Source organism: Punica granatum, chromosome 5, assembly GCF_007655135.1.
Source record: "Punica granatum isolate Tunisia-2019 chromosome 5, ASM765513v2, whole genome shotgun sequence".
In the NCBI taxonomy this organism is placed as follows: domain Eukaryota; kingdom Viridiplantae; phylum Streptophyta; class Magnoliopsida; order Myrtales; family Lythraceae; genus Punica; species Punica granatum.
Window position 1 is genome coordinate 15,439,694 of NC_045131.1, and position 18,459 is coordinate 15,458,152.

Sequence of the window (18,459 nt, forward strand, 5' to 3'; positions counted from 1 at the left end):
ACACTATTCCTAAATGTCCCTAGTCAAAGTATTATCGTTAATTAGGACAACGATAATGCGGTTAGACTAGTGTGGGTGTAGATTGATGACCAAGTCTCACAGGTCATGGATGTGAAGACATCGAGTCACACCGCAGGTATACATTAGGAGTAATGTGTACTGGATTGATCCGTCATGAGACTGCTACATGGGTCGTTACGTGACTGTCATTAGCAGATCTCATAGTGACTATGGTGCAGTGGTCCTTTGACTTAAGGTCATCATAGTTTCCTACATGTAATGTCGTATACTTTGATACTGTCAAACGCCACCGTAACAGGCTGGTTATAAAGACAGTTATTGGGTATACCACAAAGCATGGAGAGGAATGTAAGTGACCAAGATAGAATTTGTCCCTCCTACGTAATGGGAGTGATATCTCACGACCGCTTGGTGGGTAGAGTCTATAAGTGTATGCATACCCAAATGAGTCGATATAGAGATATCGATCTCATTTGTTCTGATAGACTTACCCGGTAAACCAAGAAAGAGAGATTGAGCCATACAAGGATGACAACGACCATACCTTGGGCTCAATAGAGATATAGAGGACAAAGAGATTATATTGCACGGTAACATAGGTCACAAGGTTCGTCGAGAAATTGACTTTCTGATTACTTGAGTAGCAGTGATGCATTGCTAGATGCCGCTCACTGTTTGTAATATTGAAATAGAGATTTCGATATTACTGTCAACGTAATCGGGAACCTACAGGGTCACACACTACGACCAAATCGACGAGATGGTTTTGAAACACTACATTTGTCTAATAGAGATTAGACGAGTTATGGTGCGATTAGTTAATCGGATATTTAATGAGATTAAATTTACCGATTAACTGGACCCGATTTACTAGATTAATTGGACTCGATTTATACACGAAATAGAGACGCACGGCGGTACGAAATAAAGCCATTTGGCTTTTGCATGGATGGCCATATAATGGCATGCATGCATGGCCACATGGAAGGCCATTTGATGGCCACGGAGAATTACCATGCAAATGGTCAACTCCATTGCATGTATATATATATATACATGTTGGTAAATGGCCGTGATTGTTTTTTGGTCAAGAATGCATATGATGCATTTGTAAGCCTTTGTATGCATGTGTGTACCCATATATGTGTATGAACTTTCGGATCAAATTGTTTGATTCGAAGAGCTCAATTCATCTAATAAGGATCGGAGTCGCACCGGTGTTTCCTTCGAGCATTGGCCGCTAGCACCGTTGATCTCGAAGACTCGTCGACGAAGTCGGTGTGGATACCGGTAGAGGCGTCATGCGTGGGACGCTCGATCGACAGTTTAAAAGATTTCAGGTACACTTTATCTATTCCCATTCTACTAGAAGGTCTTGGGATCTAGTTTGACGGGTAGGAAATTTTGAATTTTTATTCCTTTCACGCTTCCGTAGGCCCCGTGAAACTAGCAGGAACTTGATGAGTTTATTTGGACTTTGATTCTCTTAGACATGTAGAGACTTTGTTTAAATAGATATATCCTCCATGCAATTTGAAAGATACCTAGGAGAGAACTTCGAATCTCTGGGTAGTACGTCCGATCATTCAAGAATATGAGAAGGAGAGTGCAAGTGAAGTTAAGACAACATCGAGGGAAAACGAGACCCTAGGCTTCCTCATAATTGGTTTCCTTTAGTCAAATTATATCTTATTGTGTTAGTTATTTTGTTGTCTTTAATTTTACATCTCATATAATCCATTAGCTTGACTATTATTGAGGTGTGATAATATTAGTGATTAGTAAAATTATTAGATCAATTCCTCGTGGGAATGATACTTTACTCATTACTCTGTTACTTGCATGACCTGTATACTTGCGAGAGACAACAAATGGAATAAATTTAGTTTGCATGTTTATTAAATTTACTTAAATTTTAAATTTTAAATTTTATAAGTGATTTACTTTTCAATCAGCTACGAGTGATTTATTTTTGTTTCTAATTTTCAATTTCACAAGCTTAAACATATTCTTGAAATCAAATTCAATTTTTTAGATTAAAAAGGATATTAAAATATTTTTCAAAAATTTTCACTCCAGTAATTTTACTTACATGATTGAAATCGCAAGGACCTTAGAAAAGAATCATACAAGAAAATTACTCTAAGAATTCATACGATTTAGAATAATATATATCTTTTCAAATTCTATGAATCATAATTAGTTTCTTTTTTCATTTTCCAATTCTACAAATTCCTAATTATACTCTTGAAATTGTAATTGGATTATTTGGTTCAAAAAGGATGTTGAAATACTTTTTAAAAACTTTTCACGCAAGTAATTACTTACAAAATTAATTGTAATTGTAAGGATTTTTAGAATATTCAATAACCACTACATGTTTTGTATCAATATTTATTACACTTAGAAATAAAAATGATGCTATGAGAATTGATTTCATTTTTTTTTGTTAACCTTGGCATCCGGAAACTCAATTAGGCCAGACTAATCCAATAAAGTCGGGTCGGCCCACTACGGGGTAAAGCTCTTCTGGCATGAATTATCTACATTCACAAGGGCTCGAATTCAAGACCTTATTTAAGCGCAACAAGCACCGAATCGTTTAAACCAACCCACGTTGGTTAAGAAAAGTGATTTCTTTGGAAGTTTGTAAAACGAATGAAATAAATTTAGTTTCCGCTTTTATTAAATTTACTTAAAGTTGAAACATTTAAATTCTATGAGTGATTTACTTTCAGTGAGCTACAAGTGATTTATTTTTATACAAAAGATATATATCCAAATATCTTCTACAATATCGATATTGAAAATTAAGATTCTTTTTAGAAACTAAAAGATTTAATTATTAGTTAAATTTAATCAAATTAATGTTGTTCATGCTTTTACTAATCTTATCTATAAAATATATAAATTAATACTTTTTAAATAAATGATATAGTTTCTTTCATATATATATATATATATGATCAATTTAACAATTTTATTTGTTGTTATCTTGACAATTACCAAAGAGGTAATTCCATAACTATAAGTTAATTAATATTTTTAAAGACACTTTATAATAAAAATATACAAATTTCTACTATGATAAGCAATCACGCGCAACTGGTGAAATGGCTAGTTAAATACAATTTCATAATTAACACTCCAATTGTGGAAGGTGACTTCTTGTTAGCACTTGGACTCACAAAAATCAATTTGGTCCTGCAAAACACCCTATTCCTGATTCGACCAATTCATTTCTTTAGCGTTACATGATTCAATTATTCCATTTTAAATCCCCTCCCCCACATGTATACATACAGACATGATCATTTCATTATTCCCATTCCTTATTAATGATTAAGCACATTTTGACTAAATTTCTTCAAGTGGCCGTGAGCTATCCTAAGGATTTCAACCGATTTTCAATTCAAATTGTCACCATTAATGTATTTGATTATCTATTTAGCATGAAGACCCGAGAACAAACGTGATGTTTTTAACGGATTTGAACTCTCTAATCATGATGCTAGGCGGTTAATCTTAAGTTGGTTCTAAAGATCAAAAGGAAAAGAAAAAATCAAACTTAAATCGGGCATTATAACGATATATGTATATCGTATGAGTATATGTATATATGTGTGTGAATATTCGTAAAACAGCCCGACCTCTCTTCCTTTGTCGGGATACCGACATCTAGAGGCCGATTCGAGGATGGGGATGGGGAAGAAGTATACACATTATTATACATATATTTCCTATATATACATACATATATATATGGAAGCATAAATTTAAAGAGTGAATAAATAACTAAATAATACTCGCAGGACACTCCGACCTCTTTTCTTTACGGAATCTCGGTATTGTAGGTCTCATTAGGGAGCGGAGAACCGAGATTAAACGTCAGAAAAGGAAAAAGTGCGAGAAGTTAACGTAAGAGACGGAAACATAAAATGCGGTATTTAAGTATATATGCATATACGTGCGAGAAATGAAGAAAGGGAGAGGAAATGGGTTCGGGCCCGAGCTAGGGAGCTTGAATCCGAGCTGACCAGCAAGCTCCAAGTGGAGTTCTACCTTTGTTCGAGTTGATTTTCGGAAACAACAAGCTTGGACGATGGAAAGAGTTGTGTAAGCTTCCTTAATCTCCTGCCTCTCTAAACTATGAACTAGGTCGGGATGTCGTGTCTACTTCGGCAGAGCCTCGGCTATGGGAAGAGCCAAAAGTTCTCTTGCTCGTGCGAAGCTGCTGCATTTTGCTGCTGAGATTATATGGTTTGGTGCTATTTTGGCAATTTAGATTGTAGATAAATATAAGTAAATGTATAGTAAGGATTTGGCCGATGATTCTTGCTTTTATTTGCTATTGGTTTGGTCTAATTTTGTGGTCTGATTGTAGCTTTCTGGTTGGATTATTGCTTTAATTTGTTGCTCGAAGATGGCCGGTTTAAAGCTAAAAATCTATTCAGGAAGAAATCAAGAGCGAAGGGCAATACCCCTCCACCAATTGGGCCATAGATGCTCCAGCACCAGATCTTTTCATCCTACTCGAGGACTGGCATCTACAGCATGGGCTAGGACCCCATCACAGTCTCAGCTCCTCGGATCCCCGATACAGATCAACCATCGATCCCTCAGCAACTGCAACCGGAAGCTCAATAATTGCCCACGATTCCCCTAGAAGCGCAAGAAGGAGACAAAGCCCAACAAGGGGCCCAACTGTAACGGGTCCCTATTGATCGATCATCTATAGAGTCGAGTGGGGGAACAAGCATGGACCATAGGACCGAATTGCACAAAGAGTTACCTGAGGGGTTAGTCATTGCAATTTACTATCTATTTTGAAAAATTACAAATGCTAGTAATTAATTGCTGAAATACTGCACGGTTGTCTCTCTATATGTAGGTTCTGGCAGTCGAAGGAAGGCTTTGGTCCGATGGTGGAAATATTAACACAGAGATTATGAGCCTTGGGCTAGATGATTTGATATTCTTGATGAGACGTTGGACTTGTGGTTTGCATTGTGGAAGGTATTATCATTCACATTTAATTTGTTTGTTGTAAATCATTGTTTTTGTGATGATGTATTTTTAATTAATGTCCTCATATTTCCGTGGAATATAACTATGCCTATTGGCACCAGTCTCTGGAATACCACATCAATAAGGCCTTCAATGCTCGAGGGTCAAAGCATATGAGGCAGCTGATGGCCATTCTTCGTGCCAAAGGGAAAAGGCCAAAATGGATTTCGGAGGAGCATTCGATGAAGATTTGAGATTTCTTGCAAAAAGAAGAATACAAAAAGGTTTGTGCGAAAAATAAGGAGAATCAAGCTTCGGTCAAGGGGGGTTCATTGCATAAGGGAGGATGCATTACTCCCACTATCTCACAAGCTAATATGGTACTTTAGTGATGATGGCTTTATTTTTAATTCATTATTTCATGACTTGCTAACTTGCAAATCGTCGTATCTAGACTTGACTTTTTTTTTCTAATACAGGAGAAGAAATGGAGACGGCGAGTTAGTCTGGTGGAGTTATTCAAGGAGCTCCACAAGAAGAGGGATGGTACCTATGTGGAGCCATAGGAAGAAAAAGCTATGGTGATTAAGGTTTTCTATTGTATCTATATAAAATACTAAAAGCCGGGTCAAAGCATTGGGAAGCCTCACGTGACCCTTTGTCTGACTGCCATTACCCATACCATAAGTGGCACAATATTATATTGCCCATTTCACGAAATCGAAATTTATTGCAATCATGGAAGACGAAAAGATTAATATAATAGATTTATTAAACTATTCATATTTTAAATGGTGATTTACATTTCAGTTGAGACATTTCCACGAAAATATTAGATATCTAGGAAAATATACAATATTAGTCAACCAAAATGTTTAATAGAAACTGTAATGAAGATAAAATCATTTTTATAGAGTTATAATAGTAATTTTATTGATATCCAACAGAAAAATAATAATTTTATTAATTATTGAAACCATGCTAGCCTGCGAATATGCGTAGGTCTGTTCAACTAGTTGAAGTTAATTTGTGGTGGCATTTAGGGATTCTTACATATATGTTTTCGAGCCTAATCTTTTTATTGTAGGTGGATTTCGACAAGTTGAATACTTCCCAGGAGGAGGATGAAGAGGGCCCAAGTGGTCTCGCTAAGCTTGACCTTAGGACGAAGGCCGTGGGAGGCTCTAACAAGAAGGGACAGATGTATGGGTTAAAGCATCTCAACCTCTTCGATATCCCGGGCTCCTCGCACTTCATGGAGCGAGACGCCGAACGGATGAGGACACACACCTCTCTATTGGATGCAAAGATAAGAGCCAACGTGCAGGAGGAGATTGCCAATGTAAGGGCGGTGTAAGTACCCCTTTTTGGCCCAGGCCTGGTCACTAACAAAAAAGAATCCCCAAGCACTTTATTAGCTGCGTAGCAGACTCAAACGGAAGAACATGCATAGGATTAAAACTCAGAAGACGGTTTTGAAGACACATAAGATAAGTCCTCGAGTGCTATCCTCAAGTAACTTTTTTATTTTTGGTGTCATTTTTGGAATAATACGGTGGTTGGCAATATTTTTCTCAGGATTTGCACGTGAGAAAATCAATTTCCTAGAATAACATGGAATTCCTTGAGATTTTTATTTTAAACCTGACTATTCATATTTTTCCTTAAAATCGACACCTCAGTTATTCTCAATTGATAAACGAAATTCAAATGCTTTAATCGACACCTCAATTATTCTCAATTGATAAAAAAAATTCGAATACTTTGATTATCACGCTTTATCAAATAGAGGAAGGGTTCAAAATAGAGGATTCTATATTCTCACATAGTGAAAAAATATTCATTTTGGTGTTTCAGTCAAGAAATCATTTTATGAAACTAAAAATATTTTATGGTGAATTTTCTCAGCTCAAAAGTACTATAAAGTCTTCAAAATGGGTAAAAATGAAGTTCTTCGATAAGTTTGAGGACGAACACACTATTATTTCCGATAAAATCAATTCAGTTCGAAGTAATTGAACTAAGTTCCAAGAAATCGCTAAATTTAGGACGTCGACATGGTTGAAAACCGCGCCTGGAGCCCTGGGCACGGTTTGGAACAGCACCCAATGGCCAGCTGGCCATCCTCATCCAGATGGCTAGCTGGCACGTGTTTGACCTCTAACAAATATCCCTTCATTTTGATCAACAGTTTACGAAATTGCGAAAGGACCTCCGACTCCCCTTTCTCTACAAATATCGGGTCATTTTCAAAAGAAAAGACCTTTCGGCAAACTTCATGTGCTAAGCCTTCGCCAAAATACCCCAAAATTCAATTAATACACCTAAGCTCATATATATTTAGTAGGATTTTCAAGAGCTTAAGCCCGGTCTTGACATTTCTAAGGTCGGAGATCCGAGCTATTGCCCAAACTAAGTTAAAGGAGGATTTATGCCTCTGGTCTGACTTTGAATCGAGCTTCCTTTCTCGCATTTGCGTCGGGAATCTCTTATTTTACGCATTTCATAGCTAAATATGCTAATAGTAGTTAATTGTGCTTGATTAGTGCCCAAACTATGATTAATCGAGTAGTGGCATGCTAATTAGGTTCAAATTTGGCTAAATTTGTCCTAATTACTCTCGGGTCTTTACTGTGCATGTGGTATCCGAGTCCAATTCGTAATTAATTGAGTCGATTGGAGCCTCAATCGCATGGAGTTGGATTTTAATGACACCTTGCTAGGATTAGTTCTATTTGTGTTTAATTAGGCAAATTGAGCATGCATTGAACTCTTTATCCTCTGTTACATTTTCGTTGTCATGATAAAGTAGGCTTAGATGAGTCGATTTGGTGATTTATGGCTCAATTTGGCTTAATCTCGCATGATAAAGGTCTAATTAGGGTATTTGGGTCTTGATTATGGTGAATTAGGTTCGATTGCTTCAAATTGGCGTATGAAATGTTGAATGTGTGTTCGGAAGCCCTGGGATGAGCTGGAGTTGAGTGGGATTAAGATGCAATCGAAGTCAATTTGTGCACAATTCAGTCTGATTAGGTGGAATTAGCTTAGAATTGACTTAATTAGTATTCCGCCTCTAAGAATTTGTCCAATTTGTGTGAATTTGGTGTCAATAGGCTCAATTAGTGGAATTGTACATTATATGAGTATATGTATATGTGACCGACTATGTATTTGGTGTCTAAGTGTCAAAATTTGGTTCAATTAATCAATTGAGGTCCAATCTTGTTAATTCATGTACATTTGACGTTAATTCATGGGGTTCAAGATTAATCACCCACTTAGTACAAAAGTCTTAGGTTTAATCGGAGAAGATCCTAGTGGTCTTGAGGGTAGGATTCTTAGAGTCGGGATTAAATTGTGATCGAGTCCTCACTTGGTGAAAAATTGAAATTGTTAGAATAAGTGTCTGATATTTGTGATAATTGGTCAATTGGAATCAAACAGGTCAATCACTTAAATTTGATAGTTAGTCCACGAGGTTGGGGATAAGGAACTCATTTTAAGTGTTCTAGGATCTAAATTGAATGTCATTCTTGACATTGAGTGCTTTACGACTTTTTTTTAGATTTTTGGGGAATTAACGGATAATCATGTAAATTTAGCCCAATTAAATGGGAATAAATTGGAAAAGATAAAACTTGTAAATAAAAAGAGTACACTTAGGAAATTCACTTAGATTTTTCCTAGACTAAGGGCTTTAGGCCCACCCTCATGCTTTTGGGCCTTGGACCCGCTTTGTAGGTCCACTTAGTTCATTTTCCTAGACTAAGGGCTCTAGGCCCACCCTCAGGATGTATGTGAATGAATGTGACTATGGACATGGTGTATGAATGGATGTATGCATCATGTATGTATGGTATGAATGCATATGGGCAAATGTGAATGTATGATGGCCCATCTTGTAATTATTGTACATATATACATAAATACACGGGTAAGACTATCGAACTTAGGATAAAACAATTGGACTTTAAATTAATCTTAAAATTGACAAGTTAGTGAATGAACCGGAGCATTGGATACCAATTCGGGCGGAACTATTGCTTGCGAGCGGTAGGATCGTAATAGAGCCTCCAGACTAGGATCACTAGTTCAAAGACCAGCAAACTATAAATTCATAGGAGGTTAGTATCTTGGCCCATAGTGGATTGATAGGTGGATTACCGGCCTATGAAAATGATTAGTGCCGACTCCAAACTAGTCCCGAGCAATTGGACTAATCTAACCCCAAGTCGGGTTGGGATTTTCCCTCCGATTGGTGGTATTGCAGGAAATTCTGTCAGAGGAGAGAGCCGGACCAGATAGTAGAATGGAGAAGATGGTGAAGAAGATAAAGAAACAGTATCAGGCAAACAAGGAAAGGTTTGTCTCCATGGAGAACAAGATGGATCCAGACTCTAACTTGATGACGCAACAGTTCAAAAACTTGAATAAGAGGTTGAAGATTGACGATAGCAGCTCCCCGGGTAAGGAGAAGAAGAAGAAGCTGGAGTGTTCCCGAGAGGAGGACGATCAGGACGGGGATGCCTCCGACAATGGTGGGGAATTAGCAAGTACTTTGATGATGAAACGGAAGAGAACTAGTCATTTATTTGAATTTACTAGCTAGTTTATATTTTGTTTGCTAAAACTTGATCTGACTATTACTATGTTAGTTGAAACTATATGTCTGCATTTTGGATTGATGTCTGCTTGAATCTATATACATTTGGATTGCATTGGGTTTTACTGTATTGCAGGTGGGTTTTGTCTAATTTCAAGTTCTTTTTTTTTTTTTAACCTTTACCGGTTACATACGGGTTTGGAATGTAAAATCCGTCTCTAAGCTATTCTGCCGTTAGAGATAGCCCGTCCAAACACTCGTCTATAACATACATGGACGGCTTTTGGGACGGTTTAGGGATGGCTTTCCCATCTCAAAGACTCTCTCTAATCCGTCCATAAAACGTACAGACGGTTTTCAAACGGTACCGTGGACGGTCAAACATGTACTCAATTGCACGTCTGTAAACATTAAAGACGGGTTTCCTACAGACTTTCAGATGTAAACAATCCATTTCAGATCCATCCATGTAAGGTACAGACGGCCTTTCAGACGGGTTCTATGTTCGTCAGACAAGATTATGGACCACTCTTTTTCCGTCTCTAACCGTCTCTGAAGACGGATTAGAGATGGTTTTGTCCGTCCGTATGTTTTGAGACAAAATTCTTCCGTCTCTAACACTGCCTCATTTTGGTATGGGAGAAAATCCATCTCAATTCCGCTTGTAATGCCCCCTTCGAGACGGGTTTTTGACAGATCTTTCCATCTCTAATCGACTGTATTCTAGTAGAAGAGGCCTATTAGAAGGGGAATTTAGCTAGGACTAGCGTTGAAATTGATTTGACAAACAGTCTTAAGGCACAATTTACGCTGCTTGATGAGACATACAATATTGCTTATGAGGGTATTTATCTTGTATCGTTTTTATTGTGGACGTTATGGCCCTAAGCAAGACGCATGTCTTCGTCTGATTCCACCTTATGTTCCGGAAGGTAATGTTGACAATAAAGATGCATGCTTTGGGTCACTCTGGGGGTAGCGCGGCCTCAACTAGGAATATGTCAGTAGGTCAGAATAAGATTGACTTAGGAAATCAGGTGAATTCAGGTGACCAGATCCGATGGAAAAGGGCATAAATCTCCACAAAACTTGGGGACAAGACATAGATGGATAGTCCTCGCATTTGCGAGCAGTAAAGGCAACAGAGACTCTCAGTTCGCTGATTTATGGAAGACAAGGCCTCTGTGGATGAGGGGAAAGCTCTTGCGGTTGGCGCCATAAGGGGCTGGCAATTCTAGCAAGAGTAATGCTTCTAAAGGTGTTGGACCCTCTAAGGGGCAAGCCCACTCTGATTCTGAAAGTTAGTCTCTGGCACTACTTGGCAAGACCAGCGATCAGTTCCACTCCTACAGGGGCAGCACTTGGTGATTCTTCTCCGACCGATAGATTAGGTATCGAGCTGTGATATTGGGTGACGCTCTTGACTTAATGGAAGAGCTCCCATTTAATCCATCGGATTTGAGTAGCTATCTGAGCTCCAACTCTCCTTCTAGGGTCGAGGAAATCCAGGAACGTGCAATTATAGAGACAGAGTCCTCGTCTGAGATGGCTGCCAGCATGGCCTTACTGGAGGTGTTGCTGCTGGTTATGGGGAGGAGGTGTTAGCAATGGACACCATTACAGAAAAGCAACTTGAGTCAGACACTCTTGACGGAGTCTAGCTCCTTTTGCTTACCGTTAAATTTATGAGGAAAGGATGAACGATTATCAGCCACCATATTCATCATAAAGGTCCCGTTCGACCAGTAGATTGATACTTATATCAAGTCGCTGGCGGCTTCATATGTAGACAGACGGCTCAGACTCATTAGCCTCCCCAACCAGCAGTTGAGCCCGGGGAAAAATCTTCATATGTCAGTGACTAAACTTCAAAAATCCCACATTACGGCTGCCATCACTGAGTTGACTCTGTTTGGTCCGAACCTGTTCAGCTTGCTGGGTTCGTCATTGGCATGTTATGCATGATCACGATTGATGTGGTGTACGACTTCGGGGCCCCGATTTTTTGCTTTTTAAACATCGAGTGCTGCTGCTGCTCCACCTCCAGACCCTTTTTGATGAGGAAGGCCGAGACATCACTGAGTAAAAGGAGGCCGAGACATCACTGAATTAAAGAAGTCAGAGGTCGAATTAGCTGTTCCCAGCTGTGTCAAAGCCTGCCCCGGCAGAGGTCTTTCCCTCTGTAGTGCTCAAATGAGACTGGTCTAACGTCGTGCTTGATCAGTTCAAACGGGTTCAGGAGAGAGAAGGTATTCTCGTGAGTACGTTCTTGGAATTGGAATCATACGCAGTCTGCTCCATTGTGAGAGACGGAAAGACAAAGGTGTATACCGTGGGACCAATATTGAACTTGAAAGGAGATGCCAACATCGGATCATGCTGTGCTCAGCAACATCAGGTTCTGATAGCATGGCTCGACAACCAACTCGTATCATCAGTTGTGTTCCTATGCTTCGGGAGCATGGGCAGCATTGGGGAGGACCTGATGCGAGAGATATCCCAGGCTCTGGAGCAGGGCCAGCACCGGCTTCTGTGGTCCTTACACCAACCAACACCCAAGGGGAATAAATGGGGTAACCTAGTCACTACGTGAACCTCGAGGACGCCCTGCCAGAAGGATTCCTGGAACGGACAGTTGTGATTTTTAGGGTGATGGTGGGTGGGCCCCACAGGTGGCAGCGCTGGTGCACCCGGCAGTTGGAAGGTTTGTGCTGCATTGTAGGTGAAACTTCATGCTGGAGAGTCACTGGCTCAGGGTTCCAATTGCTCCGTGGCCATGTACTTCGAGCAGCAGTTCAATGCGCTCGAAATGCTCAGAGAGCACGGGCTTGGGGTTGAGGTGAAGATGGATTACAAGAGAGATGTTGCAGGTTAGCAAGATGTTAACGTTGTCTTGTCGGCAAAGATAGAGAAAGCAATTAAGGTTCTGATGGAGATTGAGATCAAGGAGGAATTGAGGAAGAAGGTGAAGGCGATGAAGAAGAAGTGCACCGAGTAAACTTGTTATCCAGCTGTTATGAAGTAAATCCAGCACGGAGAAGTCAAATATGAGATCCATAGGATCTCACTCTCGTTACCATTCAAGCATAGAAATTCTGAAAAGCAAAAGATTTAACTAACTCCGCTTCTGAAAGTGTCAAGAAATGCAGCAGAAGATATGTATATCGATGTTGTATATATGCCTATCAGTACATTATAATCACTATCATGACAATCTGACCGAGGAAGTGAGGAAAAAACAGTACCAAAGATCTACAAGATCCATGCACACGCGGGATGGGTTCTATCGTTAATTAAGTAACAAAGAAACGATATACAAGATCAAAGTTTCACAAAATCAAGTCCCTCTAATGAGCTACTCCTAGTTTGATCTCCGAGAATCACTCTGCCGTGGTGGATCTTCAAGCATATAGACTTCAAGAAACTTCTTCTAATTCGGATGTGTAATTAGACTGCAGCATAAGCATGGAAATGCTATCTTCAATATAAAGATCAATATGGCCAAAGATATCATCTTTGCCACTCCGAACAAGAAAGCACAGTAATTAAAGGTAATAACAAGACAATAATCAAGCATGCTTCCCACCGTAATGAAGGTATACTATGTACATATATTCTTTAAATATAGGGAAACTGAATGGGCAAAAGAGGAACCTTTCACGAAACCAAGCCTCTCGAATTGAACAATTCTCCAAGTTTGATCTCCAAAGAATAATCAAGCACGTTGGGTCTTTGAGTGGATAGACCTTGAGAAACTTGCTTCATACTGGGACGAGACTCCGGTCTATAACTTAGGCATGAGAATGCTAGATCTAGGAAAGAGATCAAATCAACCATTATTTCATCTCTGGGATATGGAATACGCTGGTCCAATATCTCCTTGAGCTGCATATGATAAACATTACGAATGGATGATATGAGATCCCCTGGATGTCTTCCCATGATTAACTCCAGGGCTACGACTCCAAAACTGTAGACATCGCACTTCTCATTTATTGCCATGGTGTACGCAAGCTCTGCCACGAGAAGAAAGATGGATTTATGAAAAAGCTTTGGTTGACATTCATCAAGGGTATGATTGGAAGTTGCAAACATTGCCTCACAATTATTTCGGGGAGAGTACTTACCTGGAGCAGCATATCCAAATGTTCCGGCAAATGAAGTCCAGTTTGATGAATCCAGTTTCATAAATCTTGCCGTCCCAAAGTCCGAGACATGGGCCTCGTAATCCACATCGAGAAGTATATTTTTGCTTGAAATGTCACGGTGAATTATGGGTGGAAAACAATCATGGTGCAGGTAGCATAGTGCATCTGCCACACCTCTCGCAACATTCCTACGCTCAAGCCACCCAAATCCTGCTGCAATCTCATGATCGGTCAATAAACCTTCTAAGCTCCCAGCTTCCAAGTACTCGTACACAAGAAATGAGTGCCTTGACGATGAGCAAAATCCATAGAGTTTGACAATGTTACGGTGTCGGATCTCTATCAAAGCACGAACTTCGCTCTTAAAAGCCTTCCTCCTAGATATCTCTGTCGCTGGAGAGGTATGAACAAACATTATCATTAAATTTTGAATTTTGCAACATTAAATTGGATATCAGAGAGTTTTTATTTTGAGAACCCACCTGTAGTGCCAACTATGTCGTGTGGTGAAACATGGAGTTTCTTCACTGCAACAATTTGATCGCTCGACAATCTTGCCTTGTAAACACTCCCATATGCTCCACAGCCAATGCAATACTTAGAGTCGAATCCCTCAGTGGCTTCGATGATGTTCTCGTATACTAATCTTCCGTCGTAGCTCCATATTGACAGCAAATTGCCATTGGTGGAGACCAACTCATTCTCCGCATTTCTTTTGGTCCGGAAATTCATACCATACAAAAGTCCAAAAATGATGATAAAAAGAAGCAAGAGACCAATTGTAGGGAGCAAAATCACCAACAATTTTTTGTCACCCTTTTCACTACGACCATTAGCATGATTCTTCAAAGGACATGGCTTAAGACCCACAATTTCTCCACATAAGCCTTTATTACCTCTTACAGTATCGATTGAGGCATTACGGAAGGCTGTGCTATTGGGTATCGGACCCTCCAATTGGTTATAGGACACATTAACTGTTGTCAAACTTTCCATATTATTGAAAGTTGATGGAATATCACCTGAGAACATGTTGTGTGAGAGATTGAGGGTCTCTAAATTTCGCAAGTGCCCGAGCTGCTCAGGTAATTCTCCAGTAAGGGAATTTCCACTTAGATCGAGGCTTCGTAGAGATTGTAGTTTCCCTATCTCAACAGGGATACTGTCATGCAATTCATTGCCACTTAAGTTCAAGGACCGCATGTCAATGCAGTTGGCCAGTTGCTTAGGGATGGAGCCCACCAGCCTATTCTCAGAGAGGCTAAAACTTTGTAAAGTCGAAATTGTCCCAACCTCAGGAGGAATGCTCCCCGTGAGTTTGTTATAATCCAGCGAAAGCCCAAGCAGGGACTGCAGATTTGCAAGTTCCCTTTCTATTCCCCCTGAAAGGTGATTTCTTGAAAGGTCAAGGACTTTAAGCTTTTTCATATTTCCAAGCTCAAGCGGTAAAGTTCCTGAAATATTGTTGTTGGAGATCCGCAGGAGTGTCAAATTGTTGTACAGCCCAAATTTCGCAGGCAACTTTCCATGGAGTTCATTATAACTCAAATCAAGATAAACTAGATTGGGGTATATGCCGACAGCATGTGATATGTCTCCAGTGAGTTGGTTGTTTTCGAGCCTGACTCTAGAAAGAGTTGAACAATTCTTCATGCTTCGGGGAATGGGGCCAGTGAAGAAGTTAGAATGGCCAATAATTCTTTCAAGTGCACCACCACGACATACGCCAGGGGGTAGATTGCCTACAAAGTGATTATTAGGCAGCTGCAAAATCCTCACCCGTGTGAGATTGTTCATCTCAACGGGAAGAGAGCCACTTAATTGATTTAGGCTCAAATCCAATATCGTCAGTTTGCTCAAGTTGCCCATGGGGGAAGGAATTGGGCCAGACAGTCTGTTTCCTCCAAGAAACAGTACATCTAAACTGCCCAACTTTCTGATTGAATCTGGAATGGCACCTGTAATTTTGTTAATGTGTGAAGAGTTAGTGAGTGAGGGGATTCAAATTGGCCCGACGTCATGTGAAATATGACCAGAAAGCTTAATGCACAAAATCAAAACGGCTAAGAAAGTGCAAATTTGTCAAGCTACCCGTTAGATTATTCTGATGAAGTTGCAGGTGCATCAGCCTTGGCATGTTCCCGATTTCTTGGGGTATGGCGCCAGAGAGATTGTTCTTATACAAGTACAAAAATTCAAAGTTGCTCAGATTTCCAATGGTATCGGGGATGGAACCACTTAGCCTATTAGATGACAAATCGAGTTGAGTGAGAGAGCTCAACTTTCCTATTTCTTGAGGAATGGATCCAACAAGTTCATTATTTAACAACAAAAAATACCATAAGCTGCTTAAATTCCCAATTGAAGAAGGAATAGTGCCGGTTAATTGGTTGTCATTTAACACGAGCCTTTGGAGAGATGTGAGCTTCCCCACTTCAGGCGGGATAGTGCCGGTTAGTTGATTGTCACTTAAGTAGAGATCTCTGAGAGATGTTAGCACCCATACCTCGGGGGGGATAGGCCCTGAAAGTTCATTATGGTTAAGATATAGGCCAGTCAAACTTGTCAAGTTTCCAACCGAGCCAGGAATTGAGCCTGAGATGCTGTTATATGATAGCTGTAGAAAAGTAAGAGATCTGAAAGCAGCATATTCTTTCGGCAAGGTTCCATCGAGACTGTTGTTCATAAAATCGACATGAGACAGGTTGGCGATGTTTGCTATGCTGGATAGGATATTTCCAGAAAGATTATTGCTGGACAAGTCAAGGTAGTTGAGCTTGGAAAGGTTCTCAATGTCTGGAGGGATGGTTCCGGACAGAGAAGTACTGACTAGCACGAGAGTGGTCAAGTCGGGGAAGGAGGAGAAGTTCAGATTTTGGAGCGTACCATCAAGATTATAGTAAGACAGGTTCAAGCTCACCATTCTTTCATAACTATCACATGATATCCCCATCCATCTGCAAGTTGGGACGCTTGGATCCCATGAGGACAGGAGGGAGCGGCCTTGGCGTCCAAGGCTGGATCTCCATTTCAAGAGTGCCACCATCTCACCCCCTACGGTTCGATTACTTCCAGTTCCATGACTGTTGGTAGTGCGTGTAGAGTCTCCAAAAGGAAGATGAGGAGACGTTTCGAGCACAAAAATGAGGGCCAGGATCACTCGGAGTAGAATGGTTAAGGGTGCCATCACTAAGCACTCTGATGTACGGTGGGATATCAGATCGGAATTAGAAGGGTGCGTGAATTTTTTGGAGCTGGGAAGGGATATTTATCAAGAACAAATTAAGCAGAGTTCTCTAATTCGTCAAGTCAATTTGGGTGTGCTCTACTTCGTCAACACGAGAAATTTTCTTAGAAACCTATAACATGACTGGTGGTGAGGGTGATAATTGCTTCTGTCCTCGTTCTTCACTTAATGTCTTGACAGGGACCAGTTTTGTTTAAAAGCTTCATAGGAAATACGGCAATTGATGATAAATACGTGTTTCGTCCTTTCTTTCTTTGTGTTTTATGCTTTTCTCCCCCCTGGACTGCAGGTACAGATGAGCATATACATATGCTTGACATATATCCAAGGCCGTTATTACCGACATGCACCGAGATTTAAATCTGATGCAAAGATCAATTGAGGTTAACGATAGCACTACTTTAAGTAAAATGTACCGAACATAAATAATTAAAGTGCACGATAATGTCTTTCTTTAAGTAATTCTAGATCTGGACGGAGGAACACGAAGAATGAAATGTACCGGGGAGAATGTGCCGTGTGTAACGAGGGTATATCCCCTGTCACTGTGTCACTATATACATAAAAAAATTATTTTTTTTGTCAACAATACATTTTTTATGATATTTCTAAAAGCCAAGAGAAATTGATGAACTCTTATTTACTACATGATATAACCGTTATATGTAAGACTTTCTCTTGAGTTTGATAGACATCTATATATATGTATATATATATATATATATGAAAACAAAGTACAAACCGAATTCTCACGCCGTCATATCATTAAAAATAGAAAATAGAACTCTCTCGCATTACCACATCATCATGAAAATAGAACGAAATTTTATATTATTTTATCATGAAAGTATTCTTATATAGATTATCAACGAAATATGTAGATTATATCCACATATCGCCCAATAGAATATAAATATTATACTCAAGGCGATAATATACAGTAAAATATGTAGATTATATATACATTGCTCAATACATAGATCATATACAATGGAATAATATAGCCGAAAACTTATATATACCGTTTGCACATATGTATATATACATGCCGTTTGCAAGATTATATATATGAACTATATATATGCCGCTTGTGTATATGTATATACATATAACATATAGCTTATAGATTATACATGCCGTTGCACATATATATATATATATTTACATTTACACGCGGTCACATTATAAAAAATAGAATTAACTAAACCCATAACAGGATCCCTGCCTTTTCTTGGTCTAGCTGTAGACCCTTTGAATTAGGACAGCATTCCGACATTAGCAGTCTAGAATTTCTACACTGGAATTTTCAAAATATCATGCCCAAGCACAACTCTTTCGATTTTCTTGAACTGAGCACGTTTAGGTGATAATTAAGGCACAAATTATCCCCTATTAGTCAAATTTTCTCCTGCTCTAATGTACGCTTTAGT

General features: G+C 39.4%; 1 protein-coding gene and 1 long non-coding RNA gene across 5 annotated transcripts; one reads left to right on the forward strand and one right to left on the reverse strand.

Moving 5' to 3' along the window:
- The first annotated feature begins 1,115 nt into the window (after window positions 1-1,115).
- On the forward strand, window positions 1,116-9,764 carry LOC116206951. 4 transcript variants are annotated; one of them, XR_004156828.1, is made up of 7 exons: window positions 1,116-1,361; window positions 3,876-4,137; window positions 4,476-4,820; window positions 4,913-5,037; window positions 5,151-5,408; window positions 5,508-5,618; window positions 6,116-9,764. It is a non-coding gene; the product is annotated as an uncharacterized LOC116206951 (long non-coding RNA). The 4 variants fall into 4 exon arrangements; XR_004156827.1 differs by having other exon boundaries at window positions 5,508-5,609; XR_004156826.1 differs by having other exon boundaries at window positions 5,508-9,764.
- A 3,011-nt stretch (window positions 9,765-12,775) lies between these two features.
- LOC116207156 (MDIS1-interacting receptor like kinase 2-like) lies at window positions 12,776-17,095 on the reverse strand. The gene is made up of 5 exons (XM_031540025.1): window positions 15,874-17,095; window positions 14,265-15,740; window positions 13,762-14,175; window positions 13,289-13,650; window positions 12,776-13,086 (listed from the first exon to the last, which is right to left on the reverse strand). Exons 1-4 carry the CDS (start codon window positions 16,967-16,969, stop codon window positions 13,292-13,294), a joined length of 3,345 nt encoding a protein of 1,114 aa, XP_031395885.1. The 5' UTR covers window positions 16,970-17,095; the 3' UTR covers window positions 12,776-13,086; window positions 13,289-13,291.
- Between the last annotated feature and the right edge of the window lie 1,364 nt (window positions 17,096-18,459).

Excerpts from the sequence above, each read along its gene's own strand:
- LOC116207156 (XM_031540025.1), bottom strand. The coding sequence starts at position 16,969 with ATGGCACCCTTAACCATTCTACTCCGAGTGATCCTGGCCCTCATTTTT. Across the intron at positions 15,741-15,873 it reads TCATCAGAATAATCTAACGG|GTGCCATTCCAGATTCAATC; the intron begins GTAGCTTGACAA and ends ACAAAATTACAG. Across the intron at positions 13,651-13,761 it reads ATTTGGATATGCTGCTCCAG|AGCTTGCGTACACCATGGCA; the intron begins GTAAGTACTCTC and ends TTCTCGTGGCAG.